This window comes from Electrophorus electricus, chromosome 3, assembly GCF_013358815.1.
Source record: "Electrophorus electricus isolate fEleEle1 chromosome 3, fEleEle1.pri, whole genome shotgun sequence".
NCBI classification, from domain to species: Eukaryota; Metazoa; Chordata; class Actinopteri; order Gymnotiformes; family Gymnotidae; genus Electrophorus; species Electrophorus electricus.
This window is the reverse complement of record NC_049537.1, coordinates 29,360,001-29,380,000: the sequence shown is the minus strand read 5'-3', so window position 1 is coordinate 29,380,000 and position 20,000 is coordinate 29,360,001. Positions and strand designations below refer to the sequence as shown.

Sequence of the window (20,000 nt, the reverse complement as noted above, 5' to 3'; positions counted from 1 at the left end):
GGAAAGGCTTTAACATGAGTTAATCGTGTTGTTGTGTATTAGTAAGCATACCAATGCACAGCTTCTGCATCCTATTGCACTGCATGCTTTAAAATGAACTCATGGAGTGATTTGCAGTGTAGTAAAAATGTTATTAAGAGTCATCAAACAGTACACACTGGGTTTGCTAGGGGGCAGCAGTCTATTCTATGAAATGTTATCTCTCTCTCTCTCTCTCTCTCTCTCTCTCTCTCTCTCTCTCTCTCTCTCTCAGGCTAAACTTGTTCATACACACATCTATGCTACAGAAAGTAAGTTCTCAACACAAAATGTTACCCTTATCCTTTTGTACTTTCTCAAATGTTAGGTAGGGTAATACAAAGGCAAACAATTATTACGTAGCAGGCATACACATTTACAAACGAATTCCATCTAAAATTAATTTTCTAGCTTAGAGTGTGGAAAATTACAGCACTTAATAAAGACAGTGTGCAATTAATAACTGACGAGCTTGTTAATGAACAAAAGGTGTTGTCAAATTGCCTGATTTCCACATCTTTTGAACGGTCTTAATTTCTACCACATTAGTGTTCTAATGTGTCTTGGCACTCCAGGTGATGTGTGGCATGGCACTCAAGTGAACACACACACTCCAAGTGAACACACACACACTCCAAGCAAGTGGTGAGAAACACCAGTAAAAAACCCCCACACAAAATGAATGTCAGAACAAACAAAGGTGAAGAGAAAATTCTGTTCATTGTTCTACATTTATGTGTGTGTGTGTGTGTGTGTGTGTGTGTGTGTGTGTGTGTTTGTGTTCAGAGAGTTGCGACAGAGAGAAAGCGAGGCAATCAGCAGCTATGAGAGGGAGAGAGCTCCCACATTACCTACCGTATCATCCGAGAATGCAGCACTGTTTGGCTTAGTGTAATGAAACAAAAACTACATGTATTCACAGAACACGAACAGATTCACACAGACAAACACACACCAAAGTATCCCAAAAAATACAGCACAAGTAAAAACAAACAAATGAATAACACAAAACATGTACAATTGCACATTACAAGAGTACCCAAAAACAGAAAAAAGGTTGATGCTGTGATGCAGTAGGACTTTAATTTGAGTAGTCTCTGAATGTGGCTGTAGTAGATGCCAGAGGTACTCACCCTTTTACTGGTCTCTCGAGCTGACAGCTCCTGCACACAGAGAGACACTGTCACGTTTTGTGTTACCTACTTCACAGAGCCAGCTGCAGTTTATATGTTATTAATAAATTGCTTTTAGAAGACGCATGAAACCAAGCATGACATTGCAGTGCAACCTAACAGGAGAGACATCACCTGAGCCTTCCGCAACATCTCCAGCATCAAGCCACAGAACTCCCGCAGTAAGTCTGGGGTCTGAAGGGTAAGTATGGAAGTTATGGTTCAATCACTTACTCTTCATGCAAATGACTCAAGTCTAGAGGCTCAGTGCCGTGGAAATAGTTAAAGAGATGTTTTCCAAATACTGACTGCCAGACTAGATCCAGCAAAAGGTGAGTGGTACTGACCAAAGTACGCCAAACATGGTTCAGTTACACTAAGGGACAGGGGTCTGTGTAACGGCAATGGTGTCACTCACTCTGAGGGGTCTTTCCGCAGAGAGGTGAGGCATGCACGCATTATCTATCTGTGGGAGAGAGCACAGGGAAAAGAGCTGTTGGAATGATTGAAGGGAAAAGCGCTTTTCTATTAAACACATTTTCAAAGCCAGGCAGTTCATTTAGATGCACTGTCAAACACAATAGAAGATTTTCAGATTTTCAAAGCTGCATGGCATGTGTGACAGCTCTGATATGGAAATCCATCCATCATATTTGAAAAACATGTGAAGGATACCTATTTAAATGTTACAGAAAGCAGCCATACACGATGAACCATGTTTTCATATTCTAGGGCATATGAAAATATAGGTCCACGCACAGGTCTCTGTGCAATTCCATACAGCTACTCAGTTATACTCTTTGATAAGATAACAAATTATTGATCCCAAAGGAAATAGCTTTGTTCGCATGAATCAAGAAAACAGAGGTTCAGTCATTACATGCCTCTTTGGTGCTGTAGTTGAGCAAATGTTATGTGCTATGGCACCTTAAGGTCAGATATTAATCCCATGATTTAATAAACTGTAGTAATAAGGAATAAGTAAGATGGATTAGAAAAAGATTACAAGAATGGCCGGCTCTGGGGGGATCATCTTTCCTGCGCTCATCGGGGAACGTCCACTCACGTGTGTGCTTTGGGTGTGAGTGATACCTACTTGGTTTAGCAACTGGTCATGATCTACTGTGGTTGGATTCAGGAACACTGGAGCACCTTTCACACACACACACACACACACACACACACACACACACACACACACACACACACACACACACACACACACACACACCATGATTAAAGGTTTGTATAACTGTCTCAAATTTTGCATATTTAGTGGCATAATAGTTGTTCATGCGTTTGAATGAATCCTATCATCTGTTACTATATTGTTTATGCTTTGCCTACATTTTTCAAAACTGAAATGTGGATCAGTGATTTTCATGTTTGTTCCAGAGATCAATGCACTGAACACAAAGAAAGATAAACGATGAAAAACACACCTTTTCTGCCAAATTTTCTGAAGCTATCATTTTGCAGCATGTTTAAGTTGCCATAGGAATTATATTTTGGTGGATGTTGCCTTTTTGCACTGATGTGAGATCAGTTTTGCTATTTCATTTAATGGTTAAAATTAGGGCCTGGCTTGGATGAACTGCAGGGAGAACAAGTTTTTATGTAGAGCGTTTGCTTTAGATAACAAACCACAGTCTTATCCAGGATTTAATTTAGAGGTCATGGCTTTTAATTTCTCATATATATATATATATATATATATATATATATATATATATATATATATATATATATATATATATATATATATATATATTACAATAAGCCTATTTTGAGGAGATCTTGATATTAATCAGTTAACTTGTAATTTAGTTCTATAAAAATCTGACTGCATCAGTTTGTATACATGATGGACTTAGACATGTTAGTACATCACCACAAGCATAGTGTGCTCACTGGTTCCATCGAATCAAGTAATGATAAATATTTCTTAAACCAAGAAGAACTCTTATAACAAGCCGGGAGAATTCATTTCATGTGAACAAAATTGTAGATTTAGAGTTGTCTGTTGACACCCAGGGGAAACAGGTGCATGAAAGGTTGCTGTAATTTGCCTCATAACTAAAAATGTAAGGATATTTAACCACATTTCGTTTGTAGTCGGTCTACCTAAATTCTTACCCAGTTCATCTATTAAGTAGTTTTTAAATGTAAAAAAAAAAAAAAAAAAAAAAGATACATCCGGGGTCAAATGCTTAGAAATGCACTCGAAATTCCCCGGACGATACGAGTATGTAAGCTGAAAATAAAAATCTTAGCCGTGAGTCCTGCGACTGGGCTAACCATCGAATGAAACCTACAATACTACAATACTAAGCTAAAACTAAACTAAAACCTACAATACTTTCGTAGGATGCAGTAAAAATCACGTGAAACTACAGTGAGCCTATAGTTTCACCAGTTTGGGTACCAGTCGGATTTGTCTTGATTTGTTGATCTGTCTTCAATCTGTTACTTCCATGTAAGACTATTCTCGCACTTTGGCCAATAAATGAGCGAAAACGTTCATAAGCGACCGTGTTCGGAATGCCTGCTGGCACTTGTCCTGAAGGTAAGACGGTACTGCCCGACCCCACTGCGCACTGGAAACGGCACTGTCCCGACTGCACTCCACACACAGACAAAACTCGACTTGCAAAGCAATGTTCATCCGTTTCCCAAAATCACCGTCGTGTTAGGATAATCATAAATTAGAGAGCTGCGTGTAACACTCGGTCTAACATTTAAAGACGATCCATGTTTTACGATGCTTTTGGGAAACGTTGCTATCCTGAGCTTGCATGAAAACTAACGTGCAAACTGTCCCTCCGCCTTGGGCTGCAGATGGTGTGACGCGAGCTCTCCCCCGTGCACCAGGAGCGGCAAAAAGATAGATTTTTGTTCAACTGAAATAGTAAAAATAATTTTTACAATGATATTTAAACATGTTATAGGCCTATTACTTTAACACGCAGAGCTGGATAACTGGAAAACACCCCCGACCCCAATGAGGGGAGACTTTTTTTTTAAAATCATAACTGATGTTGATTTCAAATATACCGATCGTCTGTTGACTTTATATACAACAGTGTTTTATTCTAAATATTATATTATTGGCACTCTTAGCTGTCAAATCACTCGTGAAATATTTGCGTAAAATTAGTTATGATAGTGAACAACGTATTGCGCAGCCAACAGACCGATCGCTTCTAGCAGGCTAAGAATTGTTGTAGTTGGGCTCTCTTTAAGATAACGTAGGACGAGTTTGTCTTTATGCATATCACTTCATTATCCCTTAGCTCTAGTTAAAGCACCCCTCTCTCCAGTAATACGCACAGACTTTTCAAAACGCGCGCAATTCTCCACGAACGTGAATAGCAAATATAGGAATGGGTACTGAAAAAGTTGGAGAAGTTTGTTTCTTATCATACTTACTTCTGCAGAGTGGTACCGCCGAGATCACGAGAACTGCGAGCGTGAGGGTCGCGAGGCTGAACGGATTCATCGCGCTGGGGAACGCAGTGGTCGCGCAGGTTCCGTCTTGGCTGGTCTTCATCGGTGCTCTTGCGCTTGTTTCGTGCTACTCGCCCGTCGTAGCTTCTCGCTGGTATTACTCAGCCTCGTTGGTGTTCTGCCTTGCAGCGAAAGGCTTTGAAGGCTGTAGGTCACACCCTTCAGTAGACATCCACTTGTCGAGCAAATTGCGTCATGATGAGTGCGCAGTGAAGACTTTTTACGCGCGTAATGCCGCCGCTTTCCCCAAAGGTTAATTCATTTGTTTTATTATCAAAAATATGAATCGTCAGTAGTTTATTTTAAATGATCAGGCATTTATCGATTATAAATTTTATAACTGTATTAAAGTGCTTGTTCCTTCAGACTGCAATTGAGTGCACTTTTAATGTTGAGCGAAATAAAAACAAAGAAGTTGCCCCAAATGCAGCAAATGCCATTTTGTGTATAATAAACATGCGGTTACGTGATAAAGAAAGTATACATAAAAAGAAAACGCTGAGCAAAAGGCAGTCTGAGCTCTGCACTTTAGTTCTTATAACAAGTTTCCACTGTGCTCTTTCATAATTTGGACGGCTAATTTTCTTTTATAACAGGGTTTATACACAAACCCTTTTAAACATTAAATATTCTTCCTTGAACTAATTTACAGTTTGTAGGCATACAGCACCCTGGAAGCCCTTACTGTGTTATCCTCTCTCTCTCTCTCTCTCTCTCTCTCTCTCTCTCTCTCTCTCTCTCTCTCTCTCTCTCTCTCCCCCCCCCACCCCTCCTGACGCCACATTATTTAATTAACATGCAAATAGAAGTGAGAAAAAAGAAGTTAAAAGGTACCACTTTAACAAAAGCCATCCAAAAATATTGATTCAAAGTTATTCTAATTAGGAAAATTTGTGTTTTTTTGTGATTTTAATGTGCGTTAGTCAATTATTTGTGCAACAATAGCTATTTTTCTCTGTAAATCTGAAATAGTAGCAAGCCTGCCTGTCAAAATCATCAAACCAAGATGGACTGGAGGGTTCAATTCATCCTCCTATATTGCTTCTTTAAGAAAAATCCAATATTATTTTACTACTGGAACAGAAATACATAATCATAACTGTTTCTTTTATTATATAATTATTTTAGAAAGCCTTCCACACTCTTTATATATAGGAACACCAGAAGTATAGTTCAGTTGTGATCTTGAATGCTTTGGGAAAGCTGGCATCCATCAGACTCTGAGTGCTAGATTACCAACCTGGGTGACATCCTGCCTGTTCTAAGCATAAACTGACACACACATACACACACTCACGCATGCATCTTCATCTGTATGTATGGTTCCTGGTCCCTTATAGTATTTTAGTACATTGGTACCTAAGGCCTCTCGAAAAGCAAAAGAAAATTATCAGCAATTCAAACGAAATCACATCCAACGACTCTCAAACTTTATCTCATTATCTCATTATCTCATTAGCTGAATTATCTCTCAGAATTACTATAGAGATGATGCAGTTAGTAAAATTAATTGTTTGTTGGAACACAGTGGTTTGCTCAAACGCAGTGATTAGAAGGTTGTCATGCATCTCTATAAACACTTCACAGACACACACTTCAACCAGCACAAGCACTTAGTCACAGTTCTGAATCTAAATCATTATAAATTACTATCACTGGAAATTCATAAGGCAGAAATATAAATAAAAATTCTATGACAGTTTTCAAAGTGGCTTGAACATTTACTTTGATGCAGATGTTGCATTAAGTGCGATATCATATGTAAATTACTCTATATGGGTGGGGTTTTTTTTTACTTTACTTTATTAAATATTTTGCTTATATTATTTTTTATGTGCACTTTTTGTCACCCCTTGTCAAGGATTAGGAGGGCCTGACGGCACACCACTGCGTGAATGTCAGTACTAGTGGAGGCATCAGCACTGCAGCTCAGGAACAGCGGCACTCTGCCAGACATGGAGGACCAGGGCTTGAGGCCAGGGACAAAATTCAGAAGCTTAATTAGTTTTTGAGAATGACTGAAATAAAGATACATTAGGTAAATAGCTGCTAAATATTAAAACAATTAAATTAATTGGCTTTGTGAGTTCTAATCTTCTTTAAGATTGGAAGATCATCTTGTATTAAAGTATTTTTCTTATTGGTTTGACTAATGTAGAATGTTTTTTGTTTATTTGTTTGATTGGTATTCAGTTTTATGTTTGGTTTTTTTTCTGTTGCATTATATTTGATTTGTTTTTGTTTGTTTGTTAAAAATCTCCTTGGCTGTCATTATGTTATGATTTTCCAAAAACAAAATTATATTGAGATTTTGAAACCATTTGTATTTTGTTTACTTCAATGTTGTTAATAATTGGTAAGTAATTGCATTAGAAATCTATTCTGCTTAGTGTATGTATGTATGTATGTATGAATATATATATATATATATATATATATATATATATATATATATATATATATATATATATATATATATATATATATGTACAGCTAATACTGGTACTATATATATATATATATATATATATATATATATATATATATATATATATATATATATATATATATATATATGTACAGCTAATACTGGTAGTAGATACAGATAATACCACAGAATCCAAATTTAATAGCTCCCCATTACGTATGAAAATACTGAGTCCAGAGCCTCATGGGTTCAACAGCATAAATATCACAATCGTTTGAAACAAACATGCAGTCACATCCTCGTCAACACTGTGAGCGCGTGTGCATGCGTGGATGTGAGATTTTGGCATGCTTTTTTAGTATCTGTTCTTTTATCGCACAGCATGAGCAAATCAAATCCGGCGACAAGTCAATTGCCACTGCTGTGATCACATCTAATCACACACGGAAGGAATGAGACGTCTCAGACAGGCAGCACGCCACTGGGAAATATCCTCTAAATCTCAGAATGAATAAATAATCTGAGAATATCCCTTCTAAGAAGGTTATTGCCAGATCATATGAGAGGACTGTGTCTGTTTGGCTCAGTTTGGCGGATAACTTTTACCCACGATGAATAAATCCACAACCATGAAAGTGTGCACATGTTGGGGAGATTGATCAAATGAATCCTTCGCACATCTTGGGAGGGGGGGGGGGGATGATGGGGGACACACAGGCACAGCAGGTAAGAGAAAACGGATGAATAAATGAACTCGTGTGATAGCAGCAGATAAAAGATGTAGGAAGGTAGTAATGTGTGTAATTTGGACATGCCTTGGAATAGAAGAGTAACTTTTAGAACACATGCCTGGAGCGAAAATGCTCATTTCAACTCTAAAGTCACTATTATGAAATATAAATTGAGACAGTGAAAAAAAGAGCATGCCATTGTATTCACCTCTGAATGACCTTTGATGAGCAGTTAAGAGGCCTGGGAGTGATGTGGTGAGTAGCGCTCCCTGTTTCTAATTGTTCCACACCCTTTCCTCGTCCTCTGCTTGTTCAGCTCGGTCCACATCTTTAGGTCAGACAAACAACGACATCTTACCATGCCATGTTAAAGTGGAAGAAGTGAGCAAAGAGAGGAATTCACATTCCTCTTGACTTCAGAAATGAGGAGAAAAGACAAACAGAAATGGCACAACCTTTCAAGACAAGGTCTGAAGCCGATTCCAAATGAAGACGAGCACTTCCTTCATTCACTTCAGTGTTGCAGAATAAGAGATAATTGAACTTTTTCAGCAAAACAATGCCTAATGGCCTTGTTATTGCTTTTACCAGTGAAGAATGTTAGCCAACATTAGCTGAAAATTGAAACCCATCATCTGGAATTAGAAAATGCTACACTACCATGACAACTAAGCATTTATGGTATACATTTCCTAACCATGACATGGCTTTTTCGGAATATAAAATGTTAAAGTATGCTTAGATTTTTTTTTCTCCAGAAAGTATGGCAACAAGCAATCAGTTATAAAGGGAGGTTTGTTTTAGCTCCATGGAAGTGTGCAATTCTGTGGAACAGAAATTGACTGACATCTGTACTCTCTGACCTAATTGGCCTATTGGTGGATGTGGGTTTCCATGACCTAGGAGCACCAGGGAAAAAGGAATGACTCAATACCTAATCAAACAGGTGATTACAGGGGGGGGGTTGACTCATCACAGCTTATTTGCCCCTTCCTTCCTCTCTCTCTTCAACTATCCCTCCACCTCTTGATTTCTTTTCATTCCCTTGCTCTGCATGCCTACTGCCATTGTTATTCTAGTGAATGCACTGCGCTGCGCTTCATGCATGGTTTAAATGGATGCACTGGTCATTAGTGTTTGAGAAACGTCATCTCTGTCTCAGGAAACAGATGTTTCTGACTAGCAGCATGGTGGACCGTGTCGTTCATACTTACTACAGAAAGTTAGTTCAGAGTTAGCCACCTCATCCGTAGTCTTGTATACATAAATTACTATATCTCGCCATAATGCATTAACCCAAACATTTTGGGGGGGTTTACTTTTACATAAGCTGTGTTTATACTCAGGTGGGCATTTTTATCCCTTTATCAAATTTGAGCTCTTTACATCTTTATTGTTTATGTTTGCCAAATCGATGTCCACGTATGTGGATGTTTTTGGTTAAATTCATAGTTCCAATGAAACCACATCACCTCGATACCTTTTCACACTGTGAGGTAAGCAGCAGCATTTCTCGCTTCTGAAAACAAATGGAGGCTTTATGATGCACTGGATGGTGAAAACGCTGGATGTAATTTAAGGGCCAGTAATGATAGTGATTGATGATAATCGACTGCGGTTCAAGCTTCGTTCTGGCTTGATGTGCACAGAGGATCAGGGCTGTTTTTACAACTGACGTGCTGCAAAAAAAGATGTACAGTTTCATTAAAACCAAGTAACAACACACATCACGCAGCCTTTCTCCTCTACCCACAGCAGATGAGCCACTGTGGGGAGTCAAACTGGGATGAATGATTTCACCCCCAAATAACAGAACCCCTGGCCTCGTCTGCAGCGAAAATCGTTGCGTCATCTTCATCCTCACAATTGTTAAAGATGTCAAAAGGACGGAAAAAGGAAACCTGTCTGTCCGTGGTTTCCTTCCATCAATGTCTGCTGACACAGAGTAATTAACCTTATCAATATGGCAAGCAACTGACAACATTTCAAGCCTGAATCGCACCAATCTTGAAAGAATCAATGATCAGACGGCAGCTGGACAGGCTGTAGCGTTTTGCCAGCCGGGTCAGAGTTGGCTCATGCAATTAGTGCTGCTTTTCCAAACGGCTGTGGGCTTTTGAAAGCCAGCTCCTCAATGAGAGCGCAAACACTGGTATTTCAGGGTAGTAATTAGTGGCACTGTTGTCTGAGGGAAGAGGTGTTAGAAGGCATTATGGCCCATGGAGGACACTTCGTCTAAGCAGTGGCTTAAATCAGCCATGCTAGAACAATGTGCAATATGCCCTGATCCCACATTAATACTGTCATCAAATAGACTGGCATGCAGTTTCAGCATGACACCAAAAAGAAAACCAAACAAACAAACAACAACAACAACAATGCTAGAGGAATTTAAGAAAGTGATTCAAGTATTCATGATTGATTTTACCCCAAATGGTGGTTTTACATACATAGAATAAGTGCAGTAATACAATAGGTTATATGACACTGTGAGTGAACCATTGGTGTTATGGACTTAACAGTTACAGCATTTGCCAGACTCTCTTATCCAGACCAACTTACATATTTCTCAGTAAAATATATGCATTCCCTGGGAACTGAAGCCACGACTCTCACCTGTAACGCGGTGGCCCGAGTGCCGCAATGCACGGAGCAGGACCCACAGACTTCCTCGACATGGACGAACGTCTAATCGAAAAAAAGACAACGGCATTCACATGTATTACAAACAATGAACGCAACACTGTTAACACTGAACAAACACCATGAACACAGATACATTTAACAATGACAAGAAGAACATTTAAAATTCACATTCACATTCACACATTACGTCAGCAATAACCAACAACAATGCAAACAATGACAAGAGTTTAAATACACAAAGACTAACACAATACAGGTGTGCAGGTGTGACTGCAAACAGGATCCTACCCACTGCACGCGGAGGGCCAAACCAGGTGACTCGTGGGAGGCGAGCGTTCCGTGACATCACCTTGCTCTATCAGCTGAGTTACAGGGGCTCCCTAAATTAATAAGCCATTACTACCACTCAAATGATGATCTTTGTGTTTCTGTAATTACCTTCAAGAATGTGACTAGAACTTGTGTTTTATTCAGTTTCAGTTAAGATATCTTTCTTTTTATTTGTGATCAAGAAGCATCTCTCTAATTGTCAAGTGGCCACAAACTCTCTAATTATACAGTGCTCACGTGTCTGCATAATTTTGCTTTCAGATTTTATGTTCCACTAATTGCTTATCAACTTTCATCCCCCACATAATGCTACAGAGGTGGTTTAAGCAAGATTTCCACATTTTCCTCCGTCGCACTCAGATCAAATCTCTGACCTACGTATGATCTATATAACCCCTTTTTCCAGACAAAGGCCTTACTTTGAAATATAGTTCCAATTGCACAGGCAGGTATGTTTGTCTTCTCAATCAGGATCACATGCTAGTACAGCGAGTGGGAGTGTGGTACATTTTTGTCCTCAATGAGCTTCTGTACTGCACTCCTTCATTCTCAAGTCATAATTAGAAACTGACGCACCATCTTGGAGAATTAACAGCACATCATTGCCTGCTTCTCCTGTGCATTCTTCATTATTGCACCTGCATGCACAAATATATGCACAAATACATATGACTCAAAATGGAATATACGCTCCACTCCACAGCGGTGAGGATGTAAGAGGAAGTACTTTTCCCTCAGCATGAACGCAGACGTCAGTGGACAGTAAGTTATTAGAAAGTATCTGGAAAGGGCCAACGTGGTCTAATTTAGTTTTAACTCAGTAGTAATATATGATGCTAACATCAGCAGGGCTAAGATATTGGTGCCCATCATTTACCTTAATGAGTTCTCTTGGGAATTCTGCATTATTACCAGTTTGCCTAAAGTACTGACTTTCAAGGAGCTCAAGTTAGAAAGCAAGAAGCATTGGTTGAATATACTCTATATGTGAAGGGAAGGTCAAACTGATGTTGAGTGCTGTCAGTACAGAGCACAAAGTGATCTTGTAACTTCTGTAAATATCACTAAAACCATTCAAACTTATTTAAACCACATGACAACTATGACCGATATTGATGTATGACAAAATATAACTTACTTTGTTGGTAATAATGTATAAAATTGAACTAATAGAAAGAGACCACAAACTAATGAATAGGTCTCACTTTGGTTTAACTGTTAACTGAACAAATGACATTCACCGTGTAAAGAAAAGCTGAAAACTCCTCTAATGACAATCCCGTAAAAACAGCTACTGCTTAAAATTTAATAAAGGAAATGTCCTTGTGCAAAACCAAATTATTTTCTGCCATATTGAACAAAAATGTAACAGAATTATTTTGTAAGCTTGGTGTTAGATATGAAGAATGTAGTAGAGCTGCTCCCAGATTCATCCTTCTAATTTTTTGTGTGCATAACCATAAGTGGTTATTATTGTTCTGAGTGTTTACATTGGAGGAACTAGTGCCTGAATACTCAGCACTCCCCAGTAAGACCAGAAGAGAAACAACACTTGCACTGCCAAGGGGGCATGTTGTCTTTGATTTGAATATCTGCACTTCATCGATCTTTGATGGGAATGAGTTTGATCAGGTGACCAATATGCTGTGGGGTTTTTGGAACTATGGTGTTTAGACATATGTCCTCTGAGATTTTCTGGCATCAGCTGTATCACTTATCGGATGCATAAGCGAGATTAATAAATTACTATAAATAATAATAAATTCTAGAGAAGTCTTCCTTGCTTCTGGAGGTTCATTCACTGATCTGGCAAGATTCCAACTATATTCTTATTCCACAGTGTACTAATACCAATTAAAAGACCAATATGTATTAATGCCATCAAATGTTTAAAATTGTTGCAAACAGCCGTGGCTGAGAGCAGTCAACATTAGTGTGTATTAGCATGGCAGCATTAGCCAGTAGTGGTCAGAATCACTTCACTGGCTCAAGTATTCACTGCCTCTATAAACTGCAGAATGACCACAGAGTATGAAAATGTTGAAGTATTAACACAGAGTACTAAATGTTCAAATGTTCCCAACTAGTAGCTGCAATAAATTGGTTAAGGTTAGCCAACTTTAGCTCAAAAGAAAAATTAGCTAGATAGCTGAACTCGGCTTCCGCCCTTCTGAGCGTTAAACCACTTACGTCTTTCAAAAGCATCGCCAATATCTGCTTGCGTTTTAGTGTGTCTCTGGTCACTGAGCTTTTTAAATGGATGCCATGGCTTTTTAGGTAGGGCAGATTCTAACATGAACTCTTTTATCCATTTTGTTTGCTTGCATTGGTGACATCCTTATGTTGTGAGCCAGCCCCTTTGTTTCAGACCTGGCAAACCGGACTGTTAAAATGGTACTTGGAAATAAGCAGTGGGCAGGGTCTCAGGTCAAAACACAAACATATAATGTAGAAAACCCTGCATTTCAATTTAGCATGTTTCCTTACTCTCTGGTGATATATCATGGTTATTTTATCATTTGGTAAATATATTACCTATTGTCCCTTTAATCCTCAACTCCTGTTTACTTGACCTACCATTATTTGATGTGCTGTCTTTCAGTAGCAAGAGGCTTATCCCTCACATTAGGCAATCTCATGATAATTGCACATATTTAAGACAAAGAGACATGATTACAGAGTACACAGACTTAAATGTTTGCTCATTTGTGTAGGGAACTTAATTGGAAAACAAATCAATGAAATTCATAAATCAAGCATTCACTCATTTTGCGTATAAGATATCTTAGTGATGCTTCCTTCCTTGTGGAATCAAGGGGGAAATGAGCAATTCTGCCCCTCATGAGGATCAAAGAAAACATAATGGCTTCTTGAGCTGAAATCTCCATTTAGTCATTTCCTGTTATATAGGTTAGGCCTGCATCTGAGCATAAACCCAGTCAGAAAGATGCTTGGAAAGTTCGTGCTGACTGTTTCTGTTTCTAAAATTCTACATCATAAACCATAATTTTTTAAATTAGATCACAAGTACAGCATGAACACCTGGAGATCAAATATTAAAAATAATAGCAAATTAAATAATAGCCCGTCCTGGCCAGCTGACAGCAACCTGCGCTTTTAAACGTTCTCATTCTGTCATTGTCCAGATGACAGCATTTAGATGGCTGTAATCACGGAAACAAACTACTTTTTTGGGGGGGGTAACAATATGACTGGTATCTAGGCACTTCCTGTCAGAAATGTACAAACTGAAAGGGGTCATGTTTGTGGTAGAGTGGCCTACAGAGAAAGCAACTACCTGAGGGGTGATTAATAGGCATCCCAGAAAGAAACAGTCCAGCAACTCCAGAGGTGTGAGGTACCTGTTTTCTGATAGACCTGTATTATGCTGTGCATGTACAAGAGGATGGCACACATATTATTGATGGAAAAAAACATTATAATTGCTTTGGCTAAACCAGGACAAAATATGTTAGATAATCAAAGAGGCCCCCGGTTAATTGTTTTCTATCTTGTAAAAGCAATGATGAACTACTACAATGAACTACAATGAGGAGATCTAGTGTTTATTGATTCTGCAGTTTACTGATTCTGCAGAGTTATTCTGTCTCCCTTAGCTTCTGAGGTTTCCAACTATCACAGAGAATCATTTTCCCACAGGGATCGGTGGGAGAATGCTACATTTAACTCGTGTTCAAATGTACAAAGCCCCCCCCCCGCTGTAGATAGCAGTACCATTACACTATTGTATTGGTCATCAGTGCTGGCATCTTTGGTTTGTATGAAAAGATTGTTTGGGTGTACGTTCTATCCACACCCTCAAGTAGGGAGTTCCAAGATCATCTATGAAAGACTCTTTACTAGTGTGCTTATTTGATTTGCTTCTAATACGCAAAGGTTTATAGAGTGCACACACTCATTTTGGCATATTGGAAAGGAAGTTTCCTTTTAGTTAGTTACATAGTTAACTAACTATGTTAGTTACATAGTTAGTCACATGATGGGACGTGCTGTGTGCTGGGTATATTAAAAAGGTCTTAATATAACACCGTGATGCATGTGCCAGTGGAATGTCGAGATGAATACAGCCTTTAGCACCTTTACCTTTGTTATCATTGCGTTGTGTATTAATTGTAAAATATATGTGCTTACTGTTGATAAGGGAATTGGTCACAGGTTATAGAAGGGTGCTAGCTCATCTTTGGTTTCAGTCTCATATCTATAAGGAGATTATGACTATGCTTACACATGACAGAAGGAGAAAAGAAACTGACCGTACAATTCAGACCCATCTCAGAAGCACAGCTAATAACTATAAATGACCAAACTGACCACTGAATGTGCTTCAGCATACAGCATTCTCAAAATGCTGGGTCCTTACATTTTTTCAGACTTAATGAGTTGAGGTAGATAGGACATGTATTCTTGTAAGGTAAATAAAAGAAAAGCATCTATGTCACAATAAGATAATAACAAGATATTATCTTATTCGTAGACCTAATTATAAAAGTGGCCCTAGGAAAATACTACACTGCCTACACCAAGACTAATACATAATAAATGGAAAATAAATCAACTTGGCTGACGATATGAATAGTCTACTTTCAAAAACACAGATTATGCCACACATAAGTGTGACGCAGGCCATTTTACACAAATGAAGACATTATGTATGACAATGGGAAAGCCCTGTTTATTCAACTGAAATTTGTTTGCCATTCAACATACTAGTCCAAAACATACATGTATAGAAGTTTTATTCTCAAAATTGAATTCACCCATACATGGCTCAGTAACCAGGCTTACAGCATGCCGATTTCACTACAAAATGGTGCCTCTTTGTGGTAAAGGAGGTTCACTACAGGAACTAATTACTATCAACAACTCTAAATGACAGATGATAGGGGTTTCCGTTAAAGTTACACTAAGTAATATTTTCCTTTTCCTTATGTTTGTTTGTTGCACATGCCTCTCCCCCTGATTGGCAGTGATGGGAAGGAGGCTTCGGACAGACAGACAATGAGCCCTTACAGGGTAATCCAGAGTAAAGCAGGGTAACCCAGGGTAATCCAGGGTAATCCAGGGTAATACAGGGCAATGCAGGGCAATGCAGTGTAATCCAGGGTAATGCAGGGTAATCCAGGGTAATCCAGGGTAATACAAGGTGGCTCTAAAAGACTCTGACCAAACTGTCTTGCCCTCATGTATATCTCTACACAGGAGTTGAGATACCAACTCCTATGTATGACAAATGCTCCATGCAGCAATGCAATTGCACAAAAAATGAAACACCTCTCTCTTAAATATTTAGAAAACAGTTACCTCCTTACAGGTGAATATTATGGGTTGCTAAATAGATAAGTATTGAAAGCAATATTACCTGCATTGCAATTCATCTCCTGCATTAAGGTAAGACACATTCTGGCTGTGTGAAAGGTCGTCTTTACACTCTTTAGTGTTTGTCATATCGAGTTGGCATGAATACACACAATCTCTGCAGGCAGAAGTGGGCCATCATGACATTCAGTTGTTATGGAAACACTTAAGTGAGTGTTTTGATTTGTCACTTTTACTAGTGCTGTTGATGAAGTGTCACTGCAAAAAAAACAGACAGCTCAGCAGAAAACTGCTTTATCGGACAAGCTGCTAACAGACACTTTCCATACTGATAGGAATACTTTAGTTCTTGTGTTTTCTGTCATCTTAAAAAATATTGCTTTGAAAACAAAAAAATAAATGTCACATTTTACTGTCATACTGTTATGCTGATAAATATATGTAGATAAAATTGAAAATGTAAGTGTATATGTCAATTTAACTGATACTGATAATTATACTGTAGAATATAAAAAGAAATTGTAACTTTAAAAAAAAAAAAAGTAAATTTACTTAGGAATTCCATGATACATAACATTTGAAAGAGATTTCAGATCTTGAATTAGTGTTAGATGTGGATTAAGGAATACCATTCCCCGCCAGTAGGTGGTGCTGCACCGCAAAACCCAGAGTATTGTTTATCTGAGTGCGGTATGACCGGAAGAGGAGCTGTTGTGGTGCACAGTGTCAGGGCTGTGTCCGTGAAACGGTTCGCCGGTGCCTTCAGCGCACTTTGTTTTACACCTATGTGGTTATAACTATATCAAAGGGCAAGAGAGTGTAATCCAGCGCTTTCCTCGCTGCACAAGTCTATTTGCGGGTAAGGTCTTATGACTGGGCACTCTTTATTAGCTACGGATCATCGAAATGGCTTCCCCCGTGAAAATGCAACCATATCATCGCGTTATTGTACAGGCCTGGTCAGTTATTGTGCATATATATAGTTTTTCTAGTTGCTGGAGTATCTAGCTGGCTGTTGATTATCGCTGGACTTTGAAGATATGACCTAGATGTAATGCACGGTGGAGAATCCGTAAACCGTCGAGTCAGTGTCGGAGATCAGCTGGCATATAAACCTTTTCCTAAACAAATGTCTCATCCGCTGTTAGTTAATTACTCTATCGAGGTAACCTGGCATGATAAACTGTAGGTCTTGGGTGGCACCTATGAGATCGCCGCTGGTACCCTTCTTAGAGACCGTTTGAAACTTGACGTTATGTTAACGGTAAATGAGAACTGACGAAATTCGGCGAAATATTATTTTTGTTTAAGAGTACCAGAGTCAATCAATAATAGTTTCACTATAAGTTGACATTGTGATTCATTCATTGGCTTCCAAAATGCTGATATTTAATGTTAATTGATAGAAACATCTCAATGTACACCTCGTTTTAAAGATATGCATCTATTTTCTTGTAATAATACCTCTTCTTTTTTTCTTTTTCTTTTTTTGCTTTATTCAGACCCGTGTTTAAAACTGCAACCTTTTCTGGGTGGCAGAATGACAGCCATAAAGCACGCACTCCAGAGGGACATTTTCACCCCCAACGATGAGCGTCTTCTCAGCATCGTCAACGTCTGCAAGGCGGGCAAGAAGAAGAAGAACTGCTTCCTGTGTGCCACAGGTGAGCCACAAGGATCCCGGGCCTCAGCACTTCTGCATGCTGGGGTTTCTCTGAGCAAACATCGGTTTTGGAGTTACATTTTTTTTTTCTTTCCAAAACACCATACCTGACATTACATAATGAAGGTTTGACGATTCGTTTTGTAAAAAAGTTAGAAATACCTTTTGCTGAATCATGATTGGTTAAAGCCTCTGTTGGTTTTGGTTGTTAGTGACAACGGAGCGTCCGGTGCAGGTCAAGGTTGTTAAAGTAAAGAAGTCAGACAAAGGAGACTTCTACAAGAGACAGATGGCCTGGGAGCTTCGGGACCTGGCAGAGGTTGATGCTAAAGATGCCAACAAGGTCAGAGTTGGATATGCACTAGTGTTGTGGTAAATTGTGTACTCGGTATTATCAGACTTATTTTATATGTCAAGGTAAATGAGCTTTGTTCAGTAAAAATATTTGTAGGTATTTAATAATTGTATTTAATATGTATTAATTTTTTTAATAGGTGTTATCCAGTCCAAATTTCCAGTCATCCAGTCAAAATTTCTGTTTTTAGAGATAAGAGAAACAGCAAGATTACTAAGATTTCTATTTCAGCCTCATAGTGGCCCAAGCATAGTTGGTGTTCACCAGTCATTCCATCTGCCCTCCTCTCTGACCTCATGACCCTCCTCACGGTTCCTCCCCCCTGTAGGAGAACCCAGAGTTTGACCTCCATTTTGAGAAGGTGTACCGCTGGGTGGCCAGCAGCACAGCAGAGAAGAACTCTTTCATTTCCTGCATCTGGAAGCTGAACCAGCGCTATCTGAGGAAAAAGGTGGAATTTGTCAACGTCAGTCCTCAACTGCTGGAAGGTAGAACACCTGTAGGCCTCAGAGATCCAGAGGAGGAATCGTATGTGCATGTCATTTAACTGCTCATTATGTTTTAAAACTGCTAGTGTGCATGTGTTGTAGCGGCAATATAGTCTTGTGCTAGTTAGCGGTTTTAGAATTTAACTAATGAATGCATGTAGTGTGATTGTTGTTTATTTGAAGTGATTAGAGATACAGACAAAGAGAAACTGAAACTAACACTTGGGTTTACCTGGCTAAAGATCTGTCTGAAGGTCTCTCTGCTCCTCTCTCTGTCTCTCTTACTAAGTAGCTTTATAATACTTTATAACCTCTCTTCTGTGCTGTTCTCTCTAAATCTCCATCTGGCCAGAACTTCCTAAAGCTGAAGGTTGGTACAGCAGCTGCTGTCGATCCACTGATCCATGTTGTTCATTTCCATTTGTCTGTTTGGTTTCTTTTTTTGCTTGTTCACGTTTAAGCTGTTTTCTTGTCTTTTTGAATTCATCTTCATACATCCACGGTTGTTTGACCTGTGTCTGCATGCAGAAATCTGTGTGTGTGTGTGTGTGTGTGTGTGTGTGTGTGTGTGTGTGTGTGTGTGTGTGTGTGTGTGTGTGTGTGTGTGTGTGTGTGTGTGTGTGTGTGTGCCGACACATGCACAAGTTAGTGTGCATTTGTATGTATACATTAGTGTTTTGTTTCAGTACACTATATTTGAATAAATTTAGGTAGAAATAAAAATAGCATAAATCGGGTCATTTAATGATTAGTATTAATAGCTCAGCTCTCATCATTCCTAAAATGTCTTTTTCATTGTCCTTGTAAATTTGGTCTTGGAAAACTTGGAAGTTTCCATCACATTACTAAAGATTCTGTGAGATAAAGCACTAAATAGTTTGTACCCATTCATTGAGATCTTTACCTCCTGAGTTGTGTGTGCATGCATGGAGGTATATGCACAAACCCACAGCACCATGCCTCATGCCCTGTCTCCTCTCCAGAGTCAGTCCCCAGTGGTGAAAGCCAGAGCGTCGCCGGTGGCGACGAGGATGCTCTGGACGATTACCAGGAGCTGAACACCAGAGAGGAGCAGGACATTGAGAACATGATGCAGGTGTGCGAGTACGCCATCTCCAACGCAGAAGCCTTTGCTGAGAAGCTGTCGCGTGAGCTGCAGGTTCTGGACGGGGTGAGTCCCTCGCTGACAAGGCCTCCGCCAGCTGGTGGCCAATCACATTCTTTTATCCAGAGTTTACTTAAGGTCATATAAAAAACTGCATTATATAATCTATAATGATCATCTATAATGATTTGATACGGTTAAATATTCTATAAGTGTAAAA

General features: G+C 39.0%; 2 protein-coding genes across 11 annotated transcripts in view; one reads left to right on the top strand and one right to left on the bottom strand.

Annotated features, from left to right (window-relative positions):
• The window catches only part of nmu (neuromedin U), a 7,957-nt gene extending 3,148 nt beyond the window's left edge, over positions 1-4,809 (bottom strand). For 2 of the 4 annotated variants that reach the window (XM_027024445.2, XM_027024447.2), the window contains exons 1-6: positions 4,620-4,809; positions 2,287-2,342; positions 1,609-1,656; positions 1,326-1,385; positions 1,152-1,181; positions 874-924 (exon numbers count right to left, since the gene is read on the bottom strand). In XM_027024445.2, the coding sequence (XP_026880246.2) occupies positions 874-924; positions 1,152-1,181; positions 1,326-1,385; positions 1,609-1,656; positions 2,287-2,342; positions 4,620-4,740 (366 nt within the window). In that variant the 5' untranslated portion in view covers positions 4,741-4,809. The remainder of the gene's footprint in view (positions 1-873; positions 925-1,151; positions 1,182-1,325; positions 1,386-1,608; positions 1,657-2,286; positions 2,343-4,619) is intronic. The other 2 variants (XM_027024446.2, XM_027024448.2) reach the window with 1 other exon arrangement.
• A 12,063-nt stretch (positions 4,810-16,872) lies between these two features.
• exoc1 (exocyst complex component 1) overlaps positions 16,873-20,000 on the top strand; it is a 14,228-nt gene continuing 11,100 nt past the window's right edge. For 3 of the 7 annotated variants that reach the window (XM_035523999.1, XM_035523998.1, XM_035523995.1), the window contains exons 1-6: positions 16,873-17,028; positions 17,672-17,833; positions 18,045-18,175; positions 18,516-18,675; positions 19,028-19,045; positions 19,659-19,846. In XM_035523999.1, coding sequence (XP_035379892.1) covers positions 17,710-17,833; positions 18,045-18,175; positions 18,516-18,675; positions 19,028-19,045; positions 19,659-19,846 — 621 coding nt within the window. In that variant the 5' untranslated portion in view covers positions 16,873-17,028; positions 17,672-17,709. Of the gene's footprint in view, positions 17,029-17,671; positions 17,834-18,044; positions 18,176-18,515; positions 18,676-19,027; positions 19,046-19,658; positions 19,847-20,000 lie in introns of those variants that run through there. The other 4 variants (XM_035524001.1, XM_035524000.1, XM_035523997.1 and 1 more) reach the window with 3 other exon arrangements.